The 24,927-nt window shown below is 39.4% G+C and overlaps 1 protein-coding gene and 2 long non-coding RNA genes across 7 annotated transcripts in view; 1 reads left to right on the forward strand and 2 right to left on the reverse strand.

Annotated features, from left to right (window-relative positions):
* Positions 1-24,927, forward strand: part of LOC128082644 (uncharacterized) — a 53,497-nt gene that overhangs the window by 6,447 nt on the left and 22,123 nt on the right. For all 4 annotated transcript variants that reach the window (XR_008207763.1, XR_008207762.1, XR_008207761.1 and 1 more), the window contains exon 2: positions 20,434-20,599. This is a non-coding gene — a long non-coding RNA (uncharacterized LOC128082644). The remainder of the gene's footprint in view (positions 1-20,433; positions 20,600-24,927) is intronic.
* Positions 6,776-12,950, reverse strand: LOC128082643 (uncharacterized). The gene is made up of 2 exons (XR_008207759.1): positions 9,254-12,950; positions 6,776-9,199 (listed from the first exon to the last, which is right to left on the reverse strand). It is a non-coding gene; the product is annotated as an uncharacterized LOC128082643 (long non-coding RNA).
* Positions 15,319-24,927, reverse strand: part of LOC128082642 (vesicle-associated membrane protein 2-like) — a 37,247-nt gene continuing 27,638 nt past the window's right edge. The window contains exons 2-5 of one of the 2 annotated variants that reach the window (XM_052686983.1): positions 23,451-23,565; positions 19,759-19,917; positions 17,874-17,925; positions 15,319-15,922 (exon numbers count right to left, since the gene is read on the reverse strand). In XM_052686983.1, the coding sequence (XP_052542943.1) occupies positions 15,906-15,922; positions 17,874-17,925; positions 19,759-19,917; positions 23,451-23,565 (343 nt within the window). In that variant the 3' untranslated portion in view covers positions 15,319-15,905. The remainder of the gene's footprint in view (positions 15,923-17,873; positions 17,926-19,758; positions 19,918-23,450; positions 23,566-24,927) is intronic. The other variant, XM_052686982.1, reaches the window with a different exon arrangement.

Raw genomic sequence — 24,927 nt, forward strand, 5'->3', positions numbered from 1 at the left:
TGCTGCCTTTTTATCCATCTGAGTAATTTAGAATAATTATTTTGTGTTCCCAGTCCTGCTCTTTCATGGTGCATTATTACTAGCTGGCTATTGTTGCTAATAACATTGGTAGCATTTGCTGGCTTCATTAGACACTGCAGAAAGCAGTGCTAGATAGGAGGCTGATGCCTCTTGTATGGTAATAGCATTCTTGGTGTTTTTTTAAATGAATAACATGCAGTGAAAACTGACTTGGAGAGACTTATTCAGAGTAAGTCTGCATTATAGTGTCAGCCTATGAAGGCATATTCAATCTAAACAGTAGAAACTATCTGGGTTTCTACCCAGAAGCACAGTCAGTGCTCAGACATTTAGCCCACTGTGCTACAGCTGCTGTGAGAGCATTCCTGCAGCTGGTTAGCTCAAAGCAGGTGTGGGAAGGCCAGCCTGTACTGCAGTCCTTGCTGGTGGTGGTGTCCAGAGCAGTGCTACTTAGTGAGCTGGCTGAAGTGTCTCCTTCATGTTCCCATAGGCCTAGTTGAAAAATGATGATTTCCCTCTGCAGAATTTTTCAAAATCTTCATTTGTTTTCACGTTTGATTCACTAGCATGAGTTACCTAGATGAGGGAAAGAAGAGCAACAAAAGCAACATGTTTAAACTGAATTTAGGAGCTTGTATTTAAACACTAGGCCATCATCTACCTGAGCTGTTAATCAAATTTAGTTGCTAAGTGCTGTCATTTCTGCTCATCCAACCTGAATTATTCCAAGGCGCGTGCACCCCTCTTCTTGTAGTGTGGATGGCAAATTTTAATTTTGTCGGATCTTTTTTTTCCTTTCCCCTATATGAATCACATATAGTAAGTTACCTATTATTGGATTAATTTAAAAACTAACTCATCAGTTCCTTCTTACCTGCAAGTCAAAATTTACAAATAGCCAGGCCAATTTAAGCCTTCCAACAGTGGAATTAAGAAGACAGGTCTCAGTACCAGCAGAACTTGAGGTGTTCTGGTTAGACATGCATTCTACTCTTCAAAGCACTCAGAAAGCAAACCAAAAAATGGTAAGGCCTTGAAATGGCAGATTTGATAGTACTTCACTGTAGCCTAACAGCCAATAAATCAACTTCTTTTTTGTTCATACACTGACTCCATCCATTGGCATAATATCTCTTTTCAGGTTCTAAAATGAAATTAAAGCACATTGTGCCACCATCTAAAAGACTTTTCCTCTCTTCGAACTTGATCATTGGAGCACAGATCAGTGCTCAAGGCCAGAGATACAACACTCTGCAGAAGGTCATGAAGTTGTTACAAGTAACTGTGACTCAAACCTTGAGATTCACATTGACTTAATGTCAATTACAGAACGCAAATATATACATGTATATACATGTATATACAATGTTTTGGTGGATTACAGTAAAATAAATTGTATAGGGAGACCAGTAATGCAATATATTTGAAAACTGCACTATGCCCATCTAGCCACAACCCTTTTTCCACCGCAGGTAAATCAGTTCACTACAATAAAACTGAAACAACAGCAGGAGACTTTGTGAGAAGACTGCCATATTGCACACTGAGAACATTTTCCTGCTGTTTGCATGCTGTAGTGGCTAAATTTGAAACAGAACCTCAGTTACATATATGTATATATATATAATTTGTTGTTTTTAGTGACATTGGTGGAATTTTTATAACACCAAAAATACGTCACAAATAATATTCAAATTTTCAAGGTTTACCCAGACACGTTCTACTTCCTATTATCTACTTTCTCTAAAAGACCTTAGCGAAGCAATTGCTGATCTACCAGAAGGTGGGAAAGCAAAGATGTAGCACAGGTTCATTTCTTACTCCCTAGATAAGAAAACTCAGTTTGGAAGTCGATCACTCTTCAGTGTGAAGACACAACCAAGCCTTGATGCCTTGGTCAAGCTAGACCAAAGTCCCCTTATTTACAGAACTCCGTTCTCTTAACACCATTATCTTTATCCCACAACAAAAAATTATGATCTCAACACACCAGTATTCTGTAGTTTAAAAGCTTTTTTTTGTCTTAAAACCACGCTGTAGATCTGCTCATTTGTTAGTATTGCTATTAGTATCGTTAGCATGGACACGTTGGTATCTGCTGCCAGAGGTGTGGTGGGGGCTGGGATGCCGGAGGGCAGGCAATTACAGAAGGGCAGTTGGCTCTATTAATATGTCAGACATACTCCTGCAGCAGGGCAGGTGGCGTGCGAGAACACTGCGGAGCTGCCTGAAGAACTCTTTGTTCTCCCTTCAGTTCTAGTTTACTGACTGTGGTGAAACCACTCATTAGAAGGGAAGGTAGGGAACGTTCTTAAATGAGTCATGTTTGTTCTATGATTGTCAGACTACATCCGTAACTGGTTCAGCAGCTCTATTCAACTGGTGAGCCCGTTCCCACTACAGCACACGACACAGGGAGCCTTTATATAGACAGCTGTGGGCAACGTGCTTCATGTTGACTCTATTGCAAGAGAGTACAGGAAAGACCTATTATACATGAGAAATTCACAGCCTTTCCTTCTAAGGTGCATTTAAATTATATACTTTAAATTAAAAAAAGAAAAAAAAAGAAAAAGAAAAACAAGAATTGAGAGTCCATTGAGGACAAATGAGGCAACATAATCAGAGTCACCCTGTGCAATGCTGAACTTGAAAATGCTGGATGCTAACCTGGAAGCATCAAGAGAATACAAAAAACTCTGATGGTCAACATTGGCCACCATTATGGCCAGACCTCAGTCTTCTCAATGAATCTTTTTAAATAGAGAAAGCCAAGAACTGAAGTGAAATTCCTTGTGGCATAATAGCCCAGGCAAGAGGGGGAGCAGCATTTCACACAGCATCACGAAACGGAGAACAGGACACTGGGGGGTGGTGCAGAGCAAATGAGACAGTGCCAAAAATCACACTCCCCAAAACGCTGTAAGTTTGAGAGCGCTTGAGAAACGCGAAGGCTGTCTGAATTAACTGATGTGAGGAGAGCAATGTGAGAAGTGTTACAAGCAGTACAATTACAGCACAGCACAACGGTTAACCTGAGGGGCAGACAGCGCAGATTAATTCCGTGCATACAGATTGCGACTGAATTCGTTTTGAATGTGCAATTAAGTCTGACGCTATTAGTCTACCTCGGCATAAGGTGGAATAAATTCCCCAGCATAACAAGCGGTAGGCAGCAGCGCCCACAGCACAGCAGGGCCGCTCTGTGGGGCCGCTCCCGCCGCCGGAATCCCCCGAGGCTCGCAGCAGGGGGAGCCCCGCGCAGGCTCACTGCGGGCCGCTGTCCGGCTGCGGCGTGGAAAGGGCTGATTGGTGGTGGGGTTTTCCTTCATTGCAGGATTTTAAAAACATGATTTAGTTTGATTTTTTTTTTTTTTTTTTTTTTTTTTAAGAAAATTTTAAACGAGAATCTTCTTTCTGACATTGCATTGCGATGTGCCTGATCGTGCCAGCACATTAAAAAAGGGGAAAGTTCTGAAAGCTCCCACAGATTCTCTAAGGTCTCACAGAGAAAACAATCAGGAATAGAAACTGCCAATTAAAGATATTCTGAGGCTCGACTTCTCCCTGTTGCCTGGGTCAAAAGAGAGCAGGCAGGTTTTGTATTTGAAAGGCTCACTTTATAACCTCCCTTTTTGCTCTCTATCTCTAGGTGTGATCATGATGTGTTATTCAGCCATACTATGCTGAAGAAGAGCTCACACTGCTCTTGTTTGGGTATTAACGTTCTAATTGTTAAAATATTATTTTGTGGTAGAATCCAGACACTGGGATATTTGTAAAACAATGGTGTCTTAGTGTCATCAGAAAGCTTTTCAGTATTCTACACGAAAGCTGATAAATTTGTATACAGCCAAGGGCAGCTCCTAATGGGCACAGCGCCACAGAAATGCATCAGCACTAAAACAGAGCCAGCTTGGCCGCCTTACTCCATAGGGCTATAAATTCTGGGCTTAGCTACAGATCAACATGTAGGTTAGCTCATCATCTAGATTATAGTCAGGCCTTGAGCGTACTACTTTTGCCTATATCTCCCCAGAAATACCATTTCTGGTCCTCAGCAAAGGCTGCTACTGTATTTCTTCCATCTAACTGACAAACCGAGGCATCTCATTTACAACTGGCATCAGTGTCCAAAGTGATTATCTGTTTGAGTGGTCAAGAAATGCCTGTGCAGGAAGAAAGTTTTGCTTTTTGTATACGAATGCTGGAGGATGGGGAAGTTGTAGCTGTGGGGAAATTACTCAATTTCTCAGGCCTTATACTCTTGAGTGAAACAGAAAACCCTAAAACTCTTGCTGACAGAAGCAGGAGGATTTAGATGAAATTCATCCTTAAAGAGATTGCTTACAGTAGTTTCACTAATGATAATTTTTTTAATTGCCCAAAACTATAGAAGTAAGAGATTAAATGAAACAATGGGTATAATATCAGGATGACTGCCATGGAGGCAGAGCTGGTATTGACAGTGTTAAATACTGTAAGCAATTGTAATAATTACTGTTGTAGGTAATACTAATATGCCTGTAGGATGTTTCAGTTTCCTTTAAAAGAGGCAACGAAATGTCTGTGCTACCACATAAAGCATTTAGTGAGCCCACACTTGTATGAGAACACTTACTGCTGCCCTGGTCATACGTGATGGAACTGGCAGATGTGCAGAAATGGACTTCTAGGGTGACAAAGGAGGACATGATCTGAAGAATTAGAATAATTAAGACTGGAAAAGATCGTCAAGTCAACCCATCCTCACCATACCTACTAAGCCATTTCCCTAAGTGCCACAACTACACATTTATTGAAAATCTGTAGCCAACAGACAGTAGAAAAGCCAGGCTTATCCACATTTATTAAGCAGTTCAGCTAATGGCTGACAAATTATAATTAGACTGTTCAATGCTGAGGGAGGAAGAAAGGGTGTTATTTCTGCAGAGTCATTGTAGTTGTCTTAAAACAGTTTTAACTGAGCGTCATTGATACCAGGAGATTCCCACAGTAAAATGTGTTAATATTTGTAGGTGTAAGAACTTCTCTTAATAGCTGCCCAAATCACAGGTGCCATTACAAGATTACATTCTTTTAGATTTGAAAGATCTCAGAAAGCAAAACAAATTTTTTTTAATCACAGTCATCATCACTACCTAGCTTATGTTTCACATAGAGATCTATTAGTCTCAAGATTTGAGGTCTTTCATCCTCAGTCTGCACTTTTTTATATTTTCCCTAAATGGTGAGATTCTTTTTAAATTTTAAATATGTCAGGAGCACTTAAAAGCATTGTGTTCATTCACTTACCTCCATGTAGTTCAGCTCAGAAAGCAGAGTATGTATGGTCACTTCAAGGTCTGCCTTGTCTTCGAACTATATTCCAAAGCATAAGCATATCCCAGAGCTGTTCATCCTGTTACCTTAATAAATCCCCCAAACAGCCCTCTCTTCTCCCTGAACTTCCATCAGTTATGCAAAACTGCTATCCATACAACATGCAAAAATACATTTGATTTTTCATATGATCTTACTAGTCCTGCTATCTTCCCCATAATCACTACATATAATTTCATTTTTACTTGATTTCATCACTTACTAGAATTCTATATAAGCTGGATCATTGGAAATTGAACCATTGTCTTTCAGCAAAACTGAGCTAATTAGCTAACCTGACTGTAAGGGAGCTAACAGAGGATTTCTTCATTATTAGCATAAGCCTTATTTTGGCTTTGATCAGTTTCCTGTGTTCTTCAATATCACATCTACATGCACCACGCAGCCTAATTCACTCTCTCAGTCCCTATATGCTACTTCACATAGGTGAGAATTTGCATTGTATGAAACAAAAATAAAAAAAAAAATCAATGGTTTCTTTGTCCTAGCTTCTTACAGATTCATGGTGTCCCCAGTTTACTGCCAAGCGTGCTAAGAGTTACCAAGGAAAAGGCTGTTGTTTTACTAAAAGAGCACTGTGCCTTTTGGTATCACCTGTTCTGGTGTGTCAGGTGGGGAGATAATACCATACCTTCATATGCACTGACATGATTTGCAGACAATTTAAAATTACTGAATGATGTCCCATAGGCATGAAGGCATAGAACCATCTAGAAATATCTAGCTATCTGTGATGCTTATATATTTAAAAATGTAGGGGTAGTCCCTAGGAGGGGACAAAAGCAGCCAACTCTTGTCCCTTCAAGGAGCTTAATTACTCATTAATGATAAGGATGGTAATGGTTTCTGTGCCCCATTAAGCCATCACACTAGTCGTAGGCATCAGCAGCTGTTTCAAGTTAAAGCAGAAGATGATCCTGAAAGTCTGTATTCCTCTCACAAAAAAATCCTTCTTTCTCCACTTAAAAATGCATCTGAAGTACACAAAACCCCTGAACTAGCAAGACTCTGTGGCAGTGAGTTCCCTTAGTTAAGTGTGCTTTATTAACAGGAAAATATATTTCTCCATAGGGAGAAGTAAGAAGGTCAAATGTAATAAATGCATTTTCTCACGTGCTTCCCTTTAATGACAATTCTTTAATGATTATACTAGTGCTTCCACTGCTTCCCTTCTCCTTTTTTTGTATATGGATTTCACTGTTGTCTTACACCAGAAGTTTTTTACTTTTCTGTTAGACTGAGTATATAAAAATTCAGGGTGACTTAGAAAATATGTGTTTCCAGAAGATAACACAGAGAGGGAATGAAAGCTGAAACTACTTACCTCTGCTTAACTGTGTGCATTCAGAATAGAAACAAAACAGAAAGCATCTACTTAAAACAAGATTTATTGGCACAAACATACATGTTACAAATGTATACAGTATTCTTGGAAAATATGTTCACCACTTCAAGAAAAAAAAATCACCACCCACAAGAAAATACAGTAATATCAAACATCTTAAGTTGTCACAATTTTAGCATCAGAATGTATGTGGAATTTTATCATTTATAAACTAACATCCACTGACCTCCAGGTCGAGCACTTTCAGAAATTTCCTGGTCTCCACAACATTTTTTTCCTTCTCAGGTAGCTCTATTAAGAAGCAAATGGAATATTTTCTATAGAGGCACAAATCTCAATTTCTTGCCCAGTACAGTTGAGTCCACGAGGTCAGAGATGCTGTTCTCGGCAAAGGCTTTCAGATCCTTTTTGAACTCATTACTACATAGCTTAGCGCTATGGTGTGGCCTTAAAAGGATGCAATTAATGGTTTGGTCTGGAGTTTAGTTTTTAAAATGGCAACTGAAAATAAATTACTGGTTATTCCTACTAGAGGAAAGAAAGCTTGAAGAATTAAAAGGAAGGAAATAGAAGAAAAGTTTTTGTTTTGCACTGCCATTCCAGTGGCATTGAACAGAGACTGGCATTGTTAAAGTGGCTTGTGAGGAAAACTAGAATATCAGTAACTTCCATTCTTTCTCTTGTGCCACTTTAGTAACTTAGTAACCAGTCAATGTTTTGTCACTGACCTCAAACAGTGCAGAATCAGACTACCAGATGCCTTGAATCTGATTGAATGCTATCGATAGCCTCAGGTTTGGCCTCAGAGGTGTGGGCTTCATGTATGCAGGAGGAGAAGAATACACTGATATCCTCAGCTTCATCAGACCTGACCCAGACACCCACCGCCCTGTGCTGCAGAACCTCTCCCTGCCCCCAGCTGCCCCTGCCCAACACAGCCCCATGCCATTCCCTTGGGCACAGTCGCTGTCACACAGAGCACAGCTCAGCGCTGCCCATCTGCTCCCAGTGAGGAGCTGCGGTTGCCACGAGGGCTCTGCTCAGCCCCTGTGCTCTGGGCCAAACAAAGCAGGGGATCTCAACCACTCCTCATAGATCTTGCACTCCAGACCCTTCAGCATCTTTGTGGCCCTCCTTTGGATGCTCTCGAATAGTTTCTTGTCCTTCTTGTATCATGGTGCCCATTGGCAGAGTTCACTCTTGAATCCCCCACCATCCTTGAAAACGTTCAAAACTTAGCATGACAAACCCCGAGCAATCTGATCCAACTTCACTTGGTCCTACTTTGATTGGAATAAATAAACCCCAGAAGACCATTCCAACCTAATCTTCTATCATTCAAAGGAAAGGCTTTTCCTCTCCTGAATTAGAACATAGCATGGTTTCCTCATCAGGCCTGGATTTAGTAAGGACAGGTGAGTCAATGGGAAGTTGTCTCTTCCCATTAGCACTGTGTGATGCAGTATGCCCTCAATCTCAGATGGTGATAAAAGATACATAGCTATCTTCTTCTTCTCTTTCCTTGGCTTCTATCTCAAAGCCCCCAGAGAGGAGAAATTCGCTATGTGCTTAAGCATGTGCTGAAGTAGCTTCCAAAACAGGGCATGCTTTGTTCTTTGCTCAAGGCCAGAATGTGAAATACTCAACCATATGTTCAGGTCTACATTGCTGAATTGTATGCATAGCACCTTCAGAGGCTGCTTTTCAGCAATAAAACTCAAACATGTGATTAAGAAAAACAATTATTAACTGGCTACAAACTCTTATTTCCTGCAATGGCTAAAACAAATTTATAAGAATTAATATATGGACACTGTGAGAACTTTTTATAATGCAAAACTAAGTAAAGATTGCCCATGGTAAATACTGGTTGTACTTTACCTCTTCCATACTTCAGAAAAGAACGTACCACCCAAATGGCAAACGTTTGTCCACATATAAATATGCATTTGGAGCAAGGGAGGAAAAAACAGTTGTGAAATAAAAATTTAACCTCTACAACAGTTGATATTTCCCCCTCAAAATGTATTTTTGCAACAGACAAAGGAAGCTTTTAGGCCCCATTCTTGAGTAGGAGGTACTAATCTTTCTAATGTCTGATCTTTCAGTGGTGCTGATAAACACAATATGACTAATATTTTACCCTGTGGTTGAGGAGGGAGGACTTTTCATTTACAAGACAAAGTAATAATGGATTTCATTACAAATAGTTGACTACCAGTAATCTTTCATTGTGCAGACCTGTGCATGTGGCTTAGTTGCATTAGCGTTTAATCTTATATCCAGGTTGGGAAAAAAGCAAATGGAAAATATATTGAACTTTGCATTTCTACTGAAAAAAAAATCTGTCATTAATAAACGGGCTTTGGAAGCTTACTATTTGTCTAATTTGTATAGCTGCTAGTAACTTAAATACAAAGAATATTTAGAGATAAACTGTATACCTATAGCCTTTATGATGCAGTTCTACTTTTATTCTGAGTCAGTTTTCCTTTTAAGTTCCACGAAAGGCTGAACTTGCAGTATTTAGGATGCTGTAGTTTGTTAGTGGCACGGGGCCCACACTGACCACTACATTGTCAGGTCTAACCAACATGAGCCTGACTAATGGAGAAACTGTTGCAACCTTTCAGGTAAATTCTATAAATATTAAGAGTTGAACTTCCAAAAACAATTGTGTGCTGTACTTCCATGAATTCACAGCTCTATCGTTTGTATCATCTCATATCTTACAAAGAAAACAACAGCAGCTACAGCTGATGGTTGCACTTGATGATCTTTTCAGGTCTTTTCCAACCTTAACAATTCTATGATTCCACATTATTTGGTCTTACTTTCAATAAATCTGCAGCTTATTGGGGGAGAAACTAATTTCTAAGGATACATTAACATAATGAAGGCTGTTAGTTCTTTTAAACTCTTCTTTTTCCACAAGCTCAAACCAGCACCACCACACGTCCAGGATGTCAAAAATGTATTGGATTCAGCACAGAGTTTTTCCATCCTTTCCATCATGGACCGTTTAATAGTGGAAAAGAATAGATATTAGCATGGAATGAGGGTAAACAAAAAGATGACGCTGTGTCAATAAGATGTTATTACTGGCAGACTGAAGCTGTGTACAGCAAGAGGTATATCTATTTAATGCACCGATCACTCTATCACTCTGGAGCCCTTATTTGACTCAAGTCCTGCAGCACTTCTGCAGCACATGGGCAACATGCCTTGGGGTGGTACATCCCGAACTGCTCTCCTTGCCAAAAACTCTAAATCGTCACTGTGTATGTCTCCTGTATTTTCAAGAAAAAAGGTGAAAAGAAGTACATTCAGCTGCCTCATTTGAAGCAGTGGTGTATATACACTTCAACAGACTAGCACGGCTTAGTTTAGCATGTGAATGGCGCTCTTAAGTACAGGCTCTCCAAGGAGGCTACAGAATGTTGGCAACATTTCACTTAAACCACTTCCCCATTTACTACTTTGTCATTATCACTCAATCCTTATTTGCCATTTCCTCTGTCTTCCAACAAAACTGATAGAATTACTGTTCCAAGAAATACTAAAAAATTAATTAAAACTGCATTGTGCACTATTGCATCTTTTCGAACTGCATTATATCCAAGAGCCGTACCCTGCCTTCAGTGTTCTCATCCCCTCAGTAGGGGCTGGTTTGAGGACAAGGAGGCATTATGGGCAGGAGGCTGTGCTCCACTCAGGCCTAACTCAGCTACGATTGAGGTCAACAATAACAACAGGACAGAAGGCAGGGAGTCAATTCATAGGGCAACAGAACAGCCCCAATATGCTATGCTCCAAATATATTACGCTCCAAAAACACAAAGGCTTTAAAAGAGAACAAAGACTTGAAGAATAATGGTGAAGCCAGCTACTGTGAGAATAGCTAAAGAATGGGCAGCCTTTCGTAATTATCTTTGTTGTTCTCTATGGTATTTTCTCTTTGAAAACAAATAATTTGCCCTTTTAAACTTACAGCACATGGCTTCTTTGCTTGAATAGAGTGTTACATATGAACCATGAGGCTGTATTCATGTTTTTAACCAGTACAGGTTATGATTTTTGCTTTAGAGAATTAGCAGATGTGATGCAGTCATGACAGAATGAGGTTACTGCAGAAATGACTCATTGTTAAATAATCAAGTGTTTACCAAAACTGCTTGTAATCAGACTGCCACAGTTTTACTTTACTGTAAGATGTAGCTTTTAAATGTCAGTGCATTGGGAAAAAAGGTAAGCTTCTTGGGTGGCTCAGATCTCTTTTTATGCATGTGTCAGTCTTCTGGTTCTCAATGGAGAAAAAAGGCAACTGAGAACATCAATGGAAACATCAATTAATGAAATAAAGTAAGGGAAGTTAATTGAAGAAGAAAAAAAATCATTTCTTGAAGTGGAATAATTTCTGAAGGAGAAAAGAAGGAAAAAGGAAACGCGAGGTTCTTGTTGGACTGTTTCATACATCTCAATCTTGTATTCCTACTGAAAGTAACAGCCATCATCTAAGACATTTTCAGCCAATTATTTCTCATGATACAATTGCTATTTTCAAACAATGTTATTCAGCCTTTCAGCTTTTAAAGATAGGTGTTTGAGGGTGCTTGTACTTTATCTAGCATGGAGAAACACAAGCTCAAATAAATTCCATTTCACAAAAGGGCCCCAGATCAGCTGGGGAGAATAACTGCCAAGAAGAGCATCTCAACTCCTCTGACTACACAGGGAACCCAAAGGTTAAGTCTGTTACTGTCCTAAGGTTCAGGTTAGGTCAGATTCAGGTCTGAATCCAGACCAAAGAGACTTTGGCCTCTTTGAGACCTTTCTCCACTACTCACTGTGTACATTGGGAGTGAGCCCATTGCCTTACATGGCTACTGCTTAAAAGGCAGGAGAGGTGGGGTCAAGATGTAAGCCCTTGGTTACACTCAAGTGCCCTCTGATTTGTTTTGTGAAGATCTAGCAGATCTAGCACCAACATGAGCAACAGAGGCACTACCATGAAAAAATAATAGATTATACATACGCCCACTGGGTCTATAACCTCACATAGGACAGAGAAAAAAACCTCCATAAAAGTACAAAGATTTCAGTAATACCTGAGCTTCCAAAAGTTCCTGAAGTCTGTCTGCCATGACAGATGCACTTTGGAGAAACAGACATCACTGTTTTACATGCATGCTCTTAAAAGACATGTCAGAGTCATGAACTTGCTTATAAGAGCTAAAACCTATTTAGACAAAAAGTAGCTTGACTGTTCAGAAAGTTATAGGAAGGTCTGTTGGAGAATCAGGGACAGGAATGAATGAATGAATGAGACGCAGCAAATGATGAATTTCAAAAGGCCTTGCTAACCAAGAAAAAAAGCCAGGCCTTACTTCATGCAGGTTCCAATGGAACAGAAGTACCAGCTTTAAAAGTCAAATTGACTAAACTTTGAGATCACTTCTTGTCCTACAGACCCTAGAGTTACATTCAGAATCTTCATCTGGAGGAGGATTCTCCCTCCTCCATTTAATAATACCGGATTATGTTGAACTACGTTGGACTGACTGTGCTGTTACATAACAAGGTCATCAGGTGTCTCTGTTTGGACTTCACACTACTTGCTCCCGCAAGTTCTGCATTCCAGATATTTAGGTTTAGAGCCATATTTATGTTATTTCAAGGTGAGCTAAATTAGAAGGAAGAAGGCATAACGACCAGGCAGGACTTTACTGCTCTGTGAAGAGTGGCTGCAAATAACACTACTTAAACCTAACATATTGATGTGTAGTCAAGCTAAAAAGCAGCTATGACACAAACACAGACTAGCTCCTAATCAGCCAATTTCAGCAATGATGTTTCTGAATGTCATTATCATGCCAGCAGTGCAGCTGTAGCCCAGAAATCAGGGGAAGAGTAAGTGCTGATTATAAGTACTGAGAATGCAAGTCTCTTATGTTACTAGTGTAACTAGTCTAACTCCAGTTAAAGCTGCCAAAATATAAATTAAAGCTATGAAAACTCTAGCTAAAGCTTCCAGCCAGAGAAGTCTTCCATTTGGTCCCTGGGATGGCAATCATAAGTTAATCAGCCTTGCAGTCTCCTGAGGGTTTGCCATGAAGTAGATAAAAGGGAGCCACTTTATGCCTTTTTGCCAGCATGAGCCTGGGCAGTAATTAGTGATGAAGAGTCATAGTTTAAATTCTAGCCAGTACTGACTAAAGAAGAATGAGTTAACCTTTATATGGGAAATTTGCTATTACATATAGGGAGCTGTAATTATGAATGGACATTTTAAACATAAAGGCAGTGACTGAAAAACAAATCAATCCTGGCTTAAACACAAATAAGATCTCCAACTGTGTTTATATAGATTGTCCTCTGTCACACTCCATGTGTAAGTGATGGTGTTTCACAATCCATGACCTTAAACTGTTCTCTATTACCATATTCTCACTGTGAGATAATTAACAGCTGCAGGAGCAGTAAGACTCCAGGTCTATACAGTGCAGAAGGACATACTTGTTTGTGTTTCTTGGGCTGAATTAGAAATGTTACATGGCTTACCAGCTGCAACCAAACAGTACAGCTAGCGAACATTGGACATGCACAAGCACACTATAAGGCAACCAATTTAAAAACATTAATTTAGCAAATTTATTAGAACACAGGAGGAAATTGCCTCTTCATGAACATTTTACAGCCCACTAGAGGCTAGGTTTCATGACTAAACTCTTGCAAATTCTTACCAGCGTCTAGTAGTAGTCAACCTTGTCAGTTGCTATTTTGAGGGAGAATGAATACACATTCAGCAGTTTATCTTCTCCACTGCCCCCTAAAGCTCCCATTTTGATTACTAACTTGAGATTAATGAGCTCAGAGGACTGAGCTCTTACAGATTCATTATAGTTTCATTTGTAAACTTTGCATCTTCATAGCTTCTTCGTGTGTATCTCTTGCTTATATCAAATAAACAGTCACTTTAGACTGATGGATATGATGGTATCATATAACCTTACTGATTGTACTATCTTCAGTGAAAGCTATTTGTATCTCATGAGATGTTTCAGCATTCCTGTAGAGAAGCCCCATGAGGATCAAGTCATGCTCAACGTGAGTATGGGCGGCAGGGTCTCACCATCAGGAGGTAGTTCTTTCTAACTGTTATCCAAATATCTTAATAGTCTAAAAAGGGTCCTGAAGTTGGATAGCTTATTCTTTTCCCAGAAAAGTTTCAATTACACACAATAACAGCATTTCACAAAGTCAGGCCCTTTAATGACAGCATAATTTTCTGTCCGATCCATGAGGATTTTAGAATAGTTCATGCACTTAGCTGATGAACTGAAGCAAGCAGGGCATACCAGTAGCACATCAGAAACTTTGAAAGTTACTAATGTTTGAAGGTTACTTTTATTATGACCATGGCCACCTGCTAGTTAACAATATGAAACAATACACGTGAAAGTGAAGTAATAAATATATAGAAAAACAATGCAGCTGGAACCATTCAACTAATCATTGCTTATTCCCTCCACCAAATTCTACTTGAGATCTACTGCAATGAACTTGTCTGGTTCTCTCTTTTTTTAAGTCTAAGATCACGTTAAGAGAGATGCTCTTCAATGAGCATATCTGCTGATATAGCTATTTATGTGCCTTAACAGAGTTGCAGGCAAAAATAAATAAATAAATAAATAAAATTAAAAAAAGAAAATCTAGCAATTCTTAGAAATTCTGAAGATCTCAACTTAAACAGGAGCTGTCAGGATTGCTTGGCTCAAAATCTGAAAATTTTAGTTTCTAGTTTAAATAGATAAGCTTAAAATTGGTATAATTCTCTCCGGATATTATCCACATTCTTCTCAAAACAAACTGTGCAGTATCTTAAAAATCAAGTAGAAATCAAACACTTGGGTGTAACCTTACAACAATACATACAACTTTCCCCCCAAATGCAATGTATTCTTTACTTTAATTGTATCAAATGTTGGTTTAAGTATGAAAAATATCTAAACTGAGTACTTTATTAAGATGATGTTACAGCTTATAAACTATACAAACACAACTTAAATTTAAGTAAGCCTACTAACACCTCCAGTTTAGAACAGTGTTTCTCTGCCTTCCTCTGCTCAAGGAAAGCTTTGTTAGGCACTATCCAATTTCCATTCCCTGGCCTCTGTCCCTACAGTTCCTTCTGTTACTGCATCCTCCTCTTCCCGATTTTTAACTGATCCTCACAAAGGGAACCATTTCTGCAAAATGGTGTAGAACATTCTTACAGTTGTGATGGGAAGCCACAGACATCACCCAAGTCATTTATATACTCAAGTTAGAGCTATAAGCATTGGAGTTTGTCATTCAAGAGAGTTCTGTGAATTGTGACAGACACTACCTTGAGTTCTTAGCAAGAATCTGCATCTTGGTTATTTATGGTGCTTGTATTACCATTTTTGCATTTCACTGAGCTTTTTCAAGATTGTGCTAGCTAACATTTTTTGGTGTCGTACAGTCTTCTGTCTTTCACACTGAGGCCATCTCAGTTGCTCAGAACATACTGCAAGGGAAAAATTAAATCCATAAAATGCAGGTATATTTATTTTCTGCAGGTAATGTTTTTAGATGGATATCACATTTGATTTCAAAAACATATGTGATTGCTTGGCTAAGTAGAGATGTCTTACACATTCTATGAATAGTTGCAAGTACCATTCTCCAGTGCAGCAGACACTTGCTACCTCAAAAAGCTGCACCTGATAGTGGATTTTGCCACACAACTTTAGGTACTCAGACTAAGAATTTTGGCCCTCATGTTTGCTGAAACCTGACAGTGTCCCTTTACGCAGGAACTCTCCTACAGCTGCATTCTCCAATTCTGAGATATTTAGGATGCTTTTCATATACTACAGTTTCTAAAGGTCAGTGCGTGCACATTGTAAGACACAGTGATAAGACAGTGTATGGAACTACTTGGCAGTATTTAGCTGGTACAGTTTCTTGTGGAAACAACAGAATTCCAAAACACACCACACTGAATGCTTATACGTTATTAGAAGCAAAAATCCCAAGACACCAGGAATTAAAAAGCGGAGTTCAACAAAGGAACACTGATATTGTTGGTTGATACGAACAAAGTTGTGCCAAGTCTTCCTTCTTCATTTTTTCAAGTGGAGAAATAAACTGAGAAAGGAAGCAGAAGGGGAAAAATAAGACATACAACATTGGTTAGTACAGAGTTACCACTGTGCTTTATCTCACAGAAGCTTGTTCTACCTGAGGATGACAAGCACATCTTTTGCTGAAAGAACACAGGGTTTAACATTGTGCCTTCCTGCTTGGAATAGAACTGTGACTCCCATCCCAAAATGCATTTAAAGGGAAAGCAGGGAAACTGTGGCTCCAGAAATAGAAAAGACAAGGGCGACGTTGATGTGAGCAACCACCCCCAGCAATACCTGCATGCCCACATGGAGTAGATCTTCCTTGGGCAGCCAGCCTACTCGTCCAGGGTCTCACTACCAACATGAAAGGTGGCTCAGCTTGGATCACGTTACCAATTGTAGTTTGTTGCTTACTGTGAGGAACTACCCAGTTTATCTGTGTCTATAACCAGCCCGGCACTGCAGATATCTTGCTGACATTCACATCGATTACATGCCTTGTCTATGGCAGCCTACTGAACACTTGATGATAACTGAATTTACAAATATACTTGAGAACTGCTGTAAATGAAGACACCTTTGAGTTCAATACACAGACCCCGGTTTGATGATGTGACGCTCACATTTGTGATTAAATACTGAATCCAACCTAAGCATGTCAAACTTGCTACTTCTTTTTCCAGACTTACCAAGGCAGGCACTCAGCATTTAAACCAGAAGGAAAACAACGTTATCACTCATACATAATTTCAGAGTTAACTTTTAAGGAGAAATTCTTAGCTATCTTGTCTGTTTTTTACTTTCTTGTTAAGATACAGAGTACTCGATGATATATATATATATACACACAGCAAGCAATTCAATGGCTGCATATCTGTCTTCTCAGGTTGCTGCTAAACTTCAGAACAAAGGCCTGTCTTTCTCTTGAAGCCACTCACCTCGAGTACCCGGTTAATATAGTTAATTAATATCTAGCCAGTTCTCATTCTCGCTGTATTAGAGTTATGAAACCCTACAATCATTCTGGGTCACTCTGGTGCCAGCATTCATAAGACTAATAAACTTCCACCTGTATCTCAATCCATTCAGTTATGTTTACAGGTGATTCTGTAAGCCTCCTTTACAGAAATAACGGGAAAATGGAAACATGCCAAAGGTGAGGCATGTAATTTGAGAGCTGGGAATTAATTCCCATCCACAGTGTAGCCTCCTGGTGAATCGCCTGTGGGTTACCAGCTGTATCTAACTCAAGAAATCTCCCTTTTTGGAGTTAATACCATGTTACTGTTATGTCATGTAACGGCTGTTGCTAGCCCAGAGGTTACATAAATAAAATGTTTAATTCCTGTCATTACCAGATCCCTGGCTCCCAACCAGCATGACTGCCATTATTCATTTATATGCTCTCTTCCTACAATGATGTTTGAAGACATTAAAGCAGCGTGTCTTTGCACGATCTGTTACCAATATTGAAGTATTTATGATGCAAAGGGATTTTTAGAAGCAGCAACGTCTCAAATTCCAACTAATTTGGTGGGAACTGGGGAATTCATTAAACGCCCATTTGCCATGTGGGCCTTCACCCTCCTAGTGATAGGTATGAGCTAATTCAACAATTACTGTTCTCACTAGAAACAACTATGGCTGTAGCCCTGATTCTAATTAAGATATTTGAGACTGCATAAAAAAGGTATATAAACATGAAAAGGGTGAGCCTTTAATCCTGGGGAAAGTTACATAATAAGCTCAGGTAAAATACATTAAACATCAATAAATTCTACCTATATGTGTCTAATGAGCTTGCAGTAATTCTCACTATAACAGCTTGACTCTTGAAGGGGAATTTCACAAATTAATCTATTTAAATATTTTATATCCTTTTAAATTTTGTTTTGTTTTCTAATACATCAGCACTTCACAAGTGACAGAGCTATTCAGATCATAAATGAAAGAGAAAATGAATTACTCACTTATAATTATAATGAGAATGGCTGTGCATACTACACCAAGGATGATCATCATCTATTCAAAGAAAGTTACAAGAAAAAAGAGAAAATCAGGTTTTCAGATGAAATACAGTGGCAGAGTTTTTTGCTTTTATTTAACAGCCCTTTCTGTGTTACTTCTTGCAAAGACCCAGTGTAGAAGACTTGTTAAAGCCCCAGACTTGCTATCAAATTTAGGAAGAGCTGACCTCCAGCAACGGACTTACCCTCTTGTCAAAGCTATCAAGTTCTTGCTCATTAGCTAAGATGCAATGACCAAACTTAACCATTTCCAGCAGTAAAGTAAAAATAGACTTCTAAAGTAATACAACTCCAGATATGACTTAAGCAAATGTGTTCCCTCTGGCTGGATTCACACATGGTTCAGTTAGGAGAAGGTTCTCCAAAACCACGGAGATGGTTGGGCACTGGAACTGGCTCCCAGGGCGGTAGGCAAAGCCCCACGCTGAAGATGTTCAAGAAGTGTTTGGACAACTCTCTCAGACATATATTGGAATTCTGGGAGCTAGAAGTTGAAGTCAATGATTCTTGTGGATCCCTTCTAACTTGGGAGATTTTCTGATCTAGGCACCATATTATACCAGAGTATCTTGACCACTTTTCACCATGTTTCCCTAGTCAGGAAAGAGGTGGCTAGAGAAGTCTGATGTCTAGCGGTTATTTTTGCTGGTTTTGTGTACTTGTGCTGTTGAGAGGTAGCCCACACCAGCCACATGGTTTCCAGCACATTAGCCTAGAAATGTCTCACTGGATAGGAAGGAGCAGATTCATCAGGGCCAGCTGTGCACAGACATGTACCAGCACTGAGTTAGAGGCCCCTATGTTAGATTTGATGGATGCTAGTGAGGACACCAGAGATGCTGCAGCCCAATTCACATCATTAGCCCAGTGAGAATAGGAAGAATAATAACAACTTTAAAAAGCATATGGACATTTCGAATCAAGATCTTCATTCCTCACAACATATGTCTAGAGGACAGAAAAATCTGCTGATTTGCAGGAAGTCTATTTATTGCTCCCCCTACTTAACCGAGACTGGAAGTCATAGGAAAGAAAGAAGGGTTCTGTTTGTCAGCATAAGGAGAAAGGGAGAATGAAGAAAGGGGAATGAGAGCTGGTTTGAAGGTCTAGTGTAGTATAGATCACTATGGTGACTGAGTTCAGTGTGGGTGAACCTAGCACAAAATCTGGGTCTGTAGGTCCAGAATGCCCTGCTTCCTGCACACCTGGGCAAAACAACTGGGTAACAGTTTAGAATAGGCTCAGAGAAACTGCTTAGCTGAGTTTCTAACCTAGATCTACTTCATTCTGGAGTGCTTGTGCATGTAGTTTAAACAGAATATTCTGCCTTGCTTTACATATCATAGCACTGTCGACTGAAGAGATAAAGCAGGCAACAACAGATTAATAAAAATGCATTTTGGATTCTCCTTTGGGAACAGGTTTTATTATATGAGTGGCCATCAGTAGTCAGCAGCAAAGATAGTGTTGAAGAGAAATGGGACATAAGGTGAACTTTTGCCACAATATTCATATCCTGCTAGTGGAAAAGGTCTGAAAAGGCAGAGGAGAGAGTGGGTCTCTCTGCTTAAGGGAAAGAATGAGACTTTGAGGACAGTAGAGAAGACAGATGGTTGTTTCAAGATCTACCCTGTCCTAATCTAACCCACTTTAAAAGACACTGTCATTTCCTCACTTCTCACAGTGGTTTGTGGTCATGCAACATAGAGGGCAAGGCACCTACTTCTCCCCTTGATAAAAGACTATTTAAAGATCCCATCTTACAAGCAAAGTCCCAGTACATGCAAGAAAAGGTAATGTCTTAACAAGAGATCCTTATACTCCTTACCTTGCAATTTTTCCACCAATATTTTCTCTTCAGTTTGGCTGCACTGGTTTCAAACTGTGAGGCACCTGCTTGCAATGCATCTGCCCGGTTGTCAAGCTCTGAGAGCTTCTGGTCTCTTTCTAGCACCTTGTCCACATTCATTCTCATGATGTCTACCACCTGCAAAGGCATACCCCGACTTTAGATTCAACATATAGTAAAGCCAAGGGTCACCCATATGTTCACACTCTAACACATCATACTGTGATGAAACCAGGTTTTTGCCATTACAATGTGTGATGACAAATACTTGGACAGAGTCTCAAAAGCCATGTCTATGAACACAGACACAGTGAAAACAGGATGAATATAGCTATTCCATGCTCAGATGCACTTAAAAGTAAAGGGACATTATGAAGTACAGTAATTAAATTCATTAAAGCTTTTGATTCCCTTTAGCCTACTAGGTGCTTCACTACAGATGCAAAAAACTGACAGAGATCTGTACCTCTACTACAGTTTGGTTGGCAATTGTCCAGTTATCAGTAAACCCAAGTTACTATTTTCCTTATACATTTAATATAATTAATTCAGTTAATATAATTTCCTTATTTGAACTAGAGAAATTGGCTAGATAAAGCCATGGTAAGAGAAAAGATATGCCTTTTCTGACCAAGGAATTTGTTTGTTCTACAGGTTTTCCCCAGACAAGATGCCTTCTCAGACAAAATTTGAAGTCCTGCTGGAAAGCGGAGGAGATGAAATACCTTACCTGCCAAAATTCTTCCGAAGGGTAGCAGGAGGCTCACATGCTCTCAGCGCACATCTTCAGCAAAAAGTGTGCACAGCCAGTACATAATGGGTAAGGTCTATTCATGCATACATCTTATAATTTGAGTTAGAGGAAAATCCCTTCCAGAAAACTTCTAATCCTAAATAGAAATCCTGGATAAATTCATCACTAGTATAAAGTTAGATGGCACACAAATCTCAGTAAAGTTGTGTCTACTTATTCTAGCAGTGAAAATGGTTGCTGGTATGGTAAATTCTCCTAGTCTGTAATAAGGAAATCATATTATTTGCATATAATGCAATTTAACTATGGAAAAAAAATCAAAAACAAAACAGACAAACAAACAAAAAAAACAACAAAAGCAGAATCATACATATACTTGATTTATATACTTTGAGTAGACACCAATAGTGAAAGAATATTTAAAAAGATTGACACTGGTCTAAGTGCTACTCCAAAACTCAAGAGATTTGTTTCCTTTATCCAAACTTAAACCAAAATTTTCTTACTTTGTTTTTCTTACTTGTGTTTCCTTCCAAACATTTGATTCCATGTCATACTTAATAAAAAATTAAAATAAAATCATTTATCAGCTAGTGTTTCTTTAAAATCTGTCTTGGTACTCTGTTTCATAGTCACAATTTTAAACTCTCTGGGAAATGCTGAAACACAGTACTGTAAATTTTCTACTTCTTCTCTACTTTTTTTTTTTTTTTTTTTTGCCAGAACTATTTCTTGAATTTAACCTGAGCATCCAGCCAAGACAGTATTTTTATTAAATAAATAAATGTTTGTCTAGCCTAAAAGCACAATCTAAGCCTTGAAAAATAAGATCTAGGATGCCTAGAGAAATTACAGGAGAAAACCCAACATAGATATAGCTGAAATGCTGATTTCAGAGGACTGCCAATCATTTTAATAATATCCAAAATGCTCTCTCAATCAAAGCTGTGACCACTGAGTTTAGGGCTCACATCTGGAGTGCTGTGTGCAACAGCGCTGGGAGCAGAAAAATAGCCAGTGCACTCTGCCGTGGTGTTTGCTGCCACCTACAGATTACTTTCTCACAAGACATAAAAGGAAAATGGCCAAAATAAATCTAGCAAGGAAGATCAAATTAATGGTTCATAGATCAGAACCGTAGGTGCTATAATACCCAGTGACTTCATAGGACGCAAAGTCTCGTAGTGCTTTTCTCCCTTGGCTATTCCTATATTGACATTCAATGATTATCAGTATCTGCTCACCACATGCTAGCTGCTGAAAACCAGCTCATACTAATCTCTGCCTTCTTCTCCAACTGCAGTTGAAAAAAATTCAGGTCCTCATTACTATCTGTATAATCCTCCAATCCAAGAGCTACACACTCCTCTCTCTTACTCGATAAGAGTTTCTGTCAAAATAAATTTTTACTTAGCACAAGAAGACAAACTTGCATTGACTTGAGTTAAAAGTATCAGAATACAGATTATCTCAAACACAGAGTGGGTTTTCACTAGCCTCACTGGAGCCTTATCTATTGATTGGTTTGAAGAGCCCAACGTGTCTGACCTGCATCACTCTTTTTAAATAATAACTAGCAATTATTTGTCATCTTCCAGGGACAGTTACTTTGGTTGTCACTCACATAAACATTTACAGCACCATCATGATGTAGTACATTCAGGACAAGAAGTTTATTTCAATTATTCTGACCTTAGAATGATGTTGAAATGTAATACTCTTTTCCCTACTTCAAGAGTCACTCAACATCAGTGAAGTTACACTGAAGTGAAAGTTGGTAATAATGAGAGAACTGAACCTAGGCATTTCTGTATACAGAGGATGTTCTTGGGATCAACTCCAAGCATCAGCAAAAGGGAGGAGAAAGAGTCCAGTTCTGACCTTCAGCAAAAAACTTCTCAGAGACAGAGCTCAATTTGACAGGTGTATTTAATTCATCTTCAGAAAGGCATTTGAGTTCAAGTTGTGAGATCTTTTTTAGTTTATCCTGAGCTTTTGAAAATAGAAGCCTTTATGCACGTAAATAGTCATTTTCTAGCTTGTATTTTATTGACCTGGCATAAAAGAGTCATACAGGCCCTGGTAATTTCCTCATGGGCAGTAAGCTATTAGTTACTTAAGTCTCTGCACGGGTTCAGCAAAACTCTATGCTAAATATCCAGCACAGCAAATGTGCACAGCAAGTGTGCAGGGATGCTGCAGCTGGCGCTGGATGGCTGGTACACTCAGGGACGATACTCACAAGCAGTGGTATCCTCACTTATTCCTATTACCACAGTGATTAGATGGACACTGGCATTATAGGTGAGGGCACAGGGATTTTCTATACATTAAATAATTTAAGAAGCCATGCGGGAATAGGCACAAATTCCTCTAAGGTCAGCCAGAAGGAGTGAGGACTTGTTGAAGATGTTGTGATGCCATGAGTGGGTGCCCTTCTGTGGGGGTGAATTGTAATGATTAATCATTACAGCTCTGACTAATAAACACAGCCCTCACCAGTACAATTTTCAAAGCCTGCATGTATGAACAAGAGGCCAATGGTTTGTTTGTATGAAACAGCCTGTAAGATTAGCATTCAAACTTTAGGAATACAGGAATACATTAAAAGATCTGATTCACTATGCCTTCTCCTCCTAACATGACCTTCTGGGACAAATTTCTGAAACAGTACTGATGTCCATATCTATCCTGTAGAAGTGTTACTGGTACATTAGTACAAGAGACATTCTGAGCACAGTCTGCCTCTTCATAAATGCTATTCTTTGGTAAATATCATTTCCCAGACCCAGTGTCTTCAGACAAGGAGTTGCTGGATCACTAGTGAGGCAAGCATCTTAAAAGAAGAAAAAAAACAACAAAAAACAATCACATGAGCAGCCTTGGGGTGAGCAACTGATCATGTGAAGCCACTTACTTCATCCACTTGGGCTTGTGTCTGCTGCAGCCGTTTGTTACTTGACACATTAGTAGCAGGAAGTGGTCCTGCAGCCCCAGCACCAGTGGGTCCTTGGGTAGGAGCTGGAGCAGACCTAGATTAAAACCAGAGAACATAAAAAGTGTCTGAAACTATTTTCATTTATTCACTACTCTTTTTTTTAGGATAAGTCGAAAGGAGGTGTCCACTGTCTGACAACACCCCTTCTACATTCCTGAATCACAACACCGATGTCCCATGTTCCCATGTTCTGCAATTCATTTTCACACACATTTTGTCAGAACCGTATCAAACTGTTCGCCTTCCTAGCTGGTATAGGAGCCAGGGCTGCAACCCCATCTTCTTCCTCAGCACACTGAACGATGCATTCCCTTGATCCTCAGTGTCAGGCTGAAGGATAACCAAGTAAAGAAAAACAAAAGGAGAGGAGAAAGAAATGGAGGAGGAAGTGGGTCAAAATTGCACACAGTGTCGCGTTAGTCATCTAAAGCACTAAGCAATGCTTAACCAACACTCTGGTGGTCACCAAATGCCCCAGCAGAACACCTAGCTAGGCTTGAATGCTTGTCTTGAACACTGGATTAATATTTGCAGCAATGCTATTAAAAGAGCCTTGATCTTACAAGCATCATCCCTTTTTTTTAAGTATCAATATGGTTTCCCCTAAGGTTGCTTTAAAACAACTTCAGACAGAATAAAAGTCCTTTAGAATGCAAAAGATCAGTTCAGTCTCCGTACGTTTGCTTATACAGCCATGACACCCTGCCAGCCTGAGCAGGGTCTGTCAGCCTTAGCCAGTTGTTATTCACACCCATACTTCTGGTGTGTGAAACCTCACCTTTCCTTTCAAGGGACTCTGCCACTGCTTCCTGCAGGGAAATAAAACCTTTCCTGAAGCTGCAGAGGAAATCCGTAAGCATGTGAACTGAAAAAATATCACAAATCCCACTCATGCATTATCAATGCCTTCCCACAGTGATGGACTGAGAGAACACTGTGTTTCTCTATGAATCATTCCCTATTACATCCTGGGGTCTGATTAATGCTGTTAGAATTATGGCCCCATTAAGACACTGTCAGAGTGCCTAGAAGCACCTAAAGTTAGTTCTCTAAAAGTACCTTGAGCTGCAAAATCCAGTTTGACAGCATTGCCTCTGGGCTGAGATCCCTACAGATAATTCTGACCCTCACACAGACTCCCAGTGATGGAGCTGCTGTTTGCAGCAGACCTGGAGCACTGCTGCATTTTACACTTTCTTTTTCCTACTGCATGTGAGAATGTCATCATCAAGCTTCAGCTTAAAGAAAATAATTTGAACTGTACACAAATTGTTCATGCTTTAAGGATCTCACAGTCATTATTAAAAACATAAAAGAACGGATGCTGCTGCCACCTGTAATGGGATTTATTCTGAGTCTACACTGTTGTCACAAAGGATCAAAATCCAACCATAAC

This window comes from Tympanuchus pallidicinctus, unplaced genomic scaffold (genome assembly GCF_026119805.1).
Source record: "Tympanuchus pallidicinctus isolate F22 unplaced genomic scaffold, pur_lepc_1.0 scaffold22, whole genome shotgun sequence".
Taxonomy (NCBI): Eukaryota; Metazoa; Chordata; class Aves; order Galliformes; family Phasianidae; genus Tympanuchus; species Tympanuchus pallidicinctus.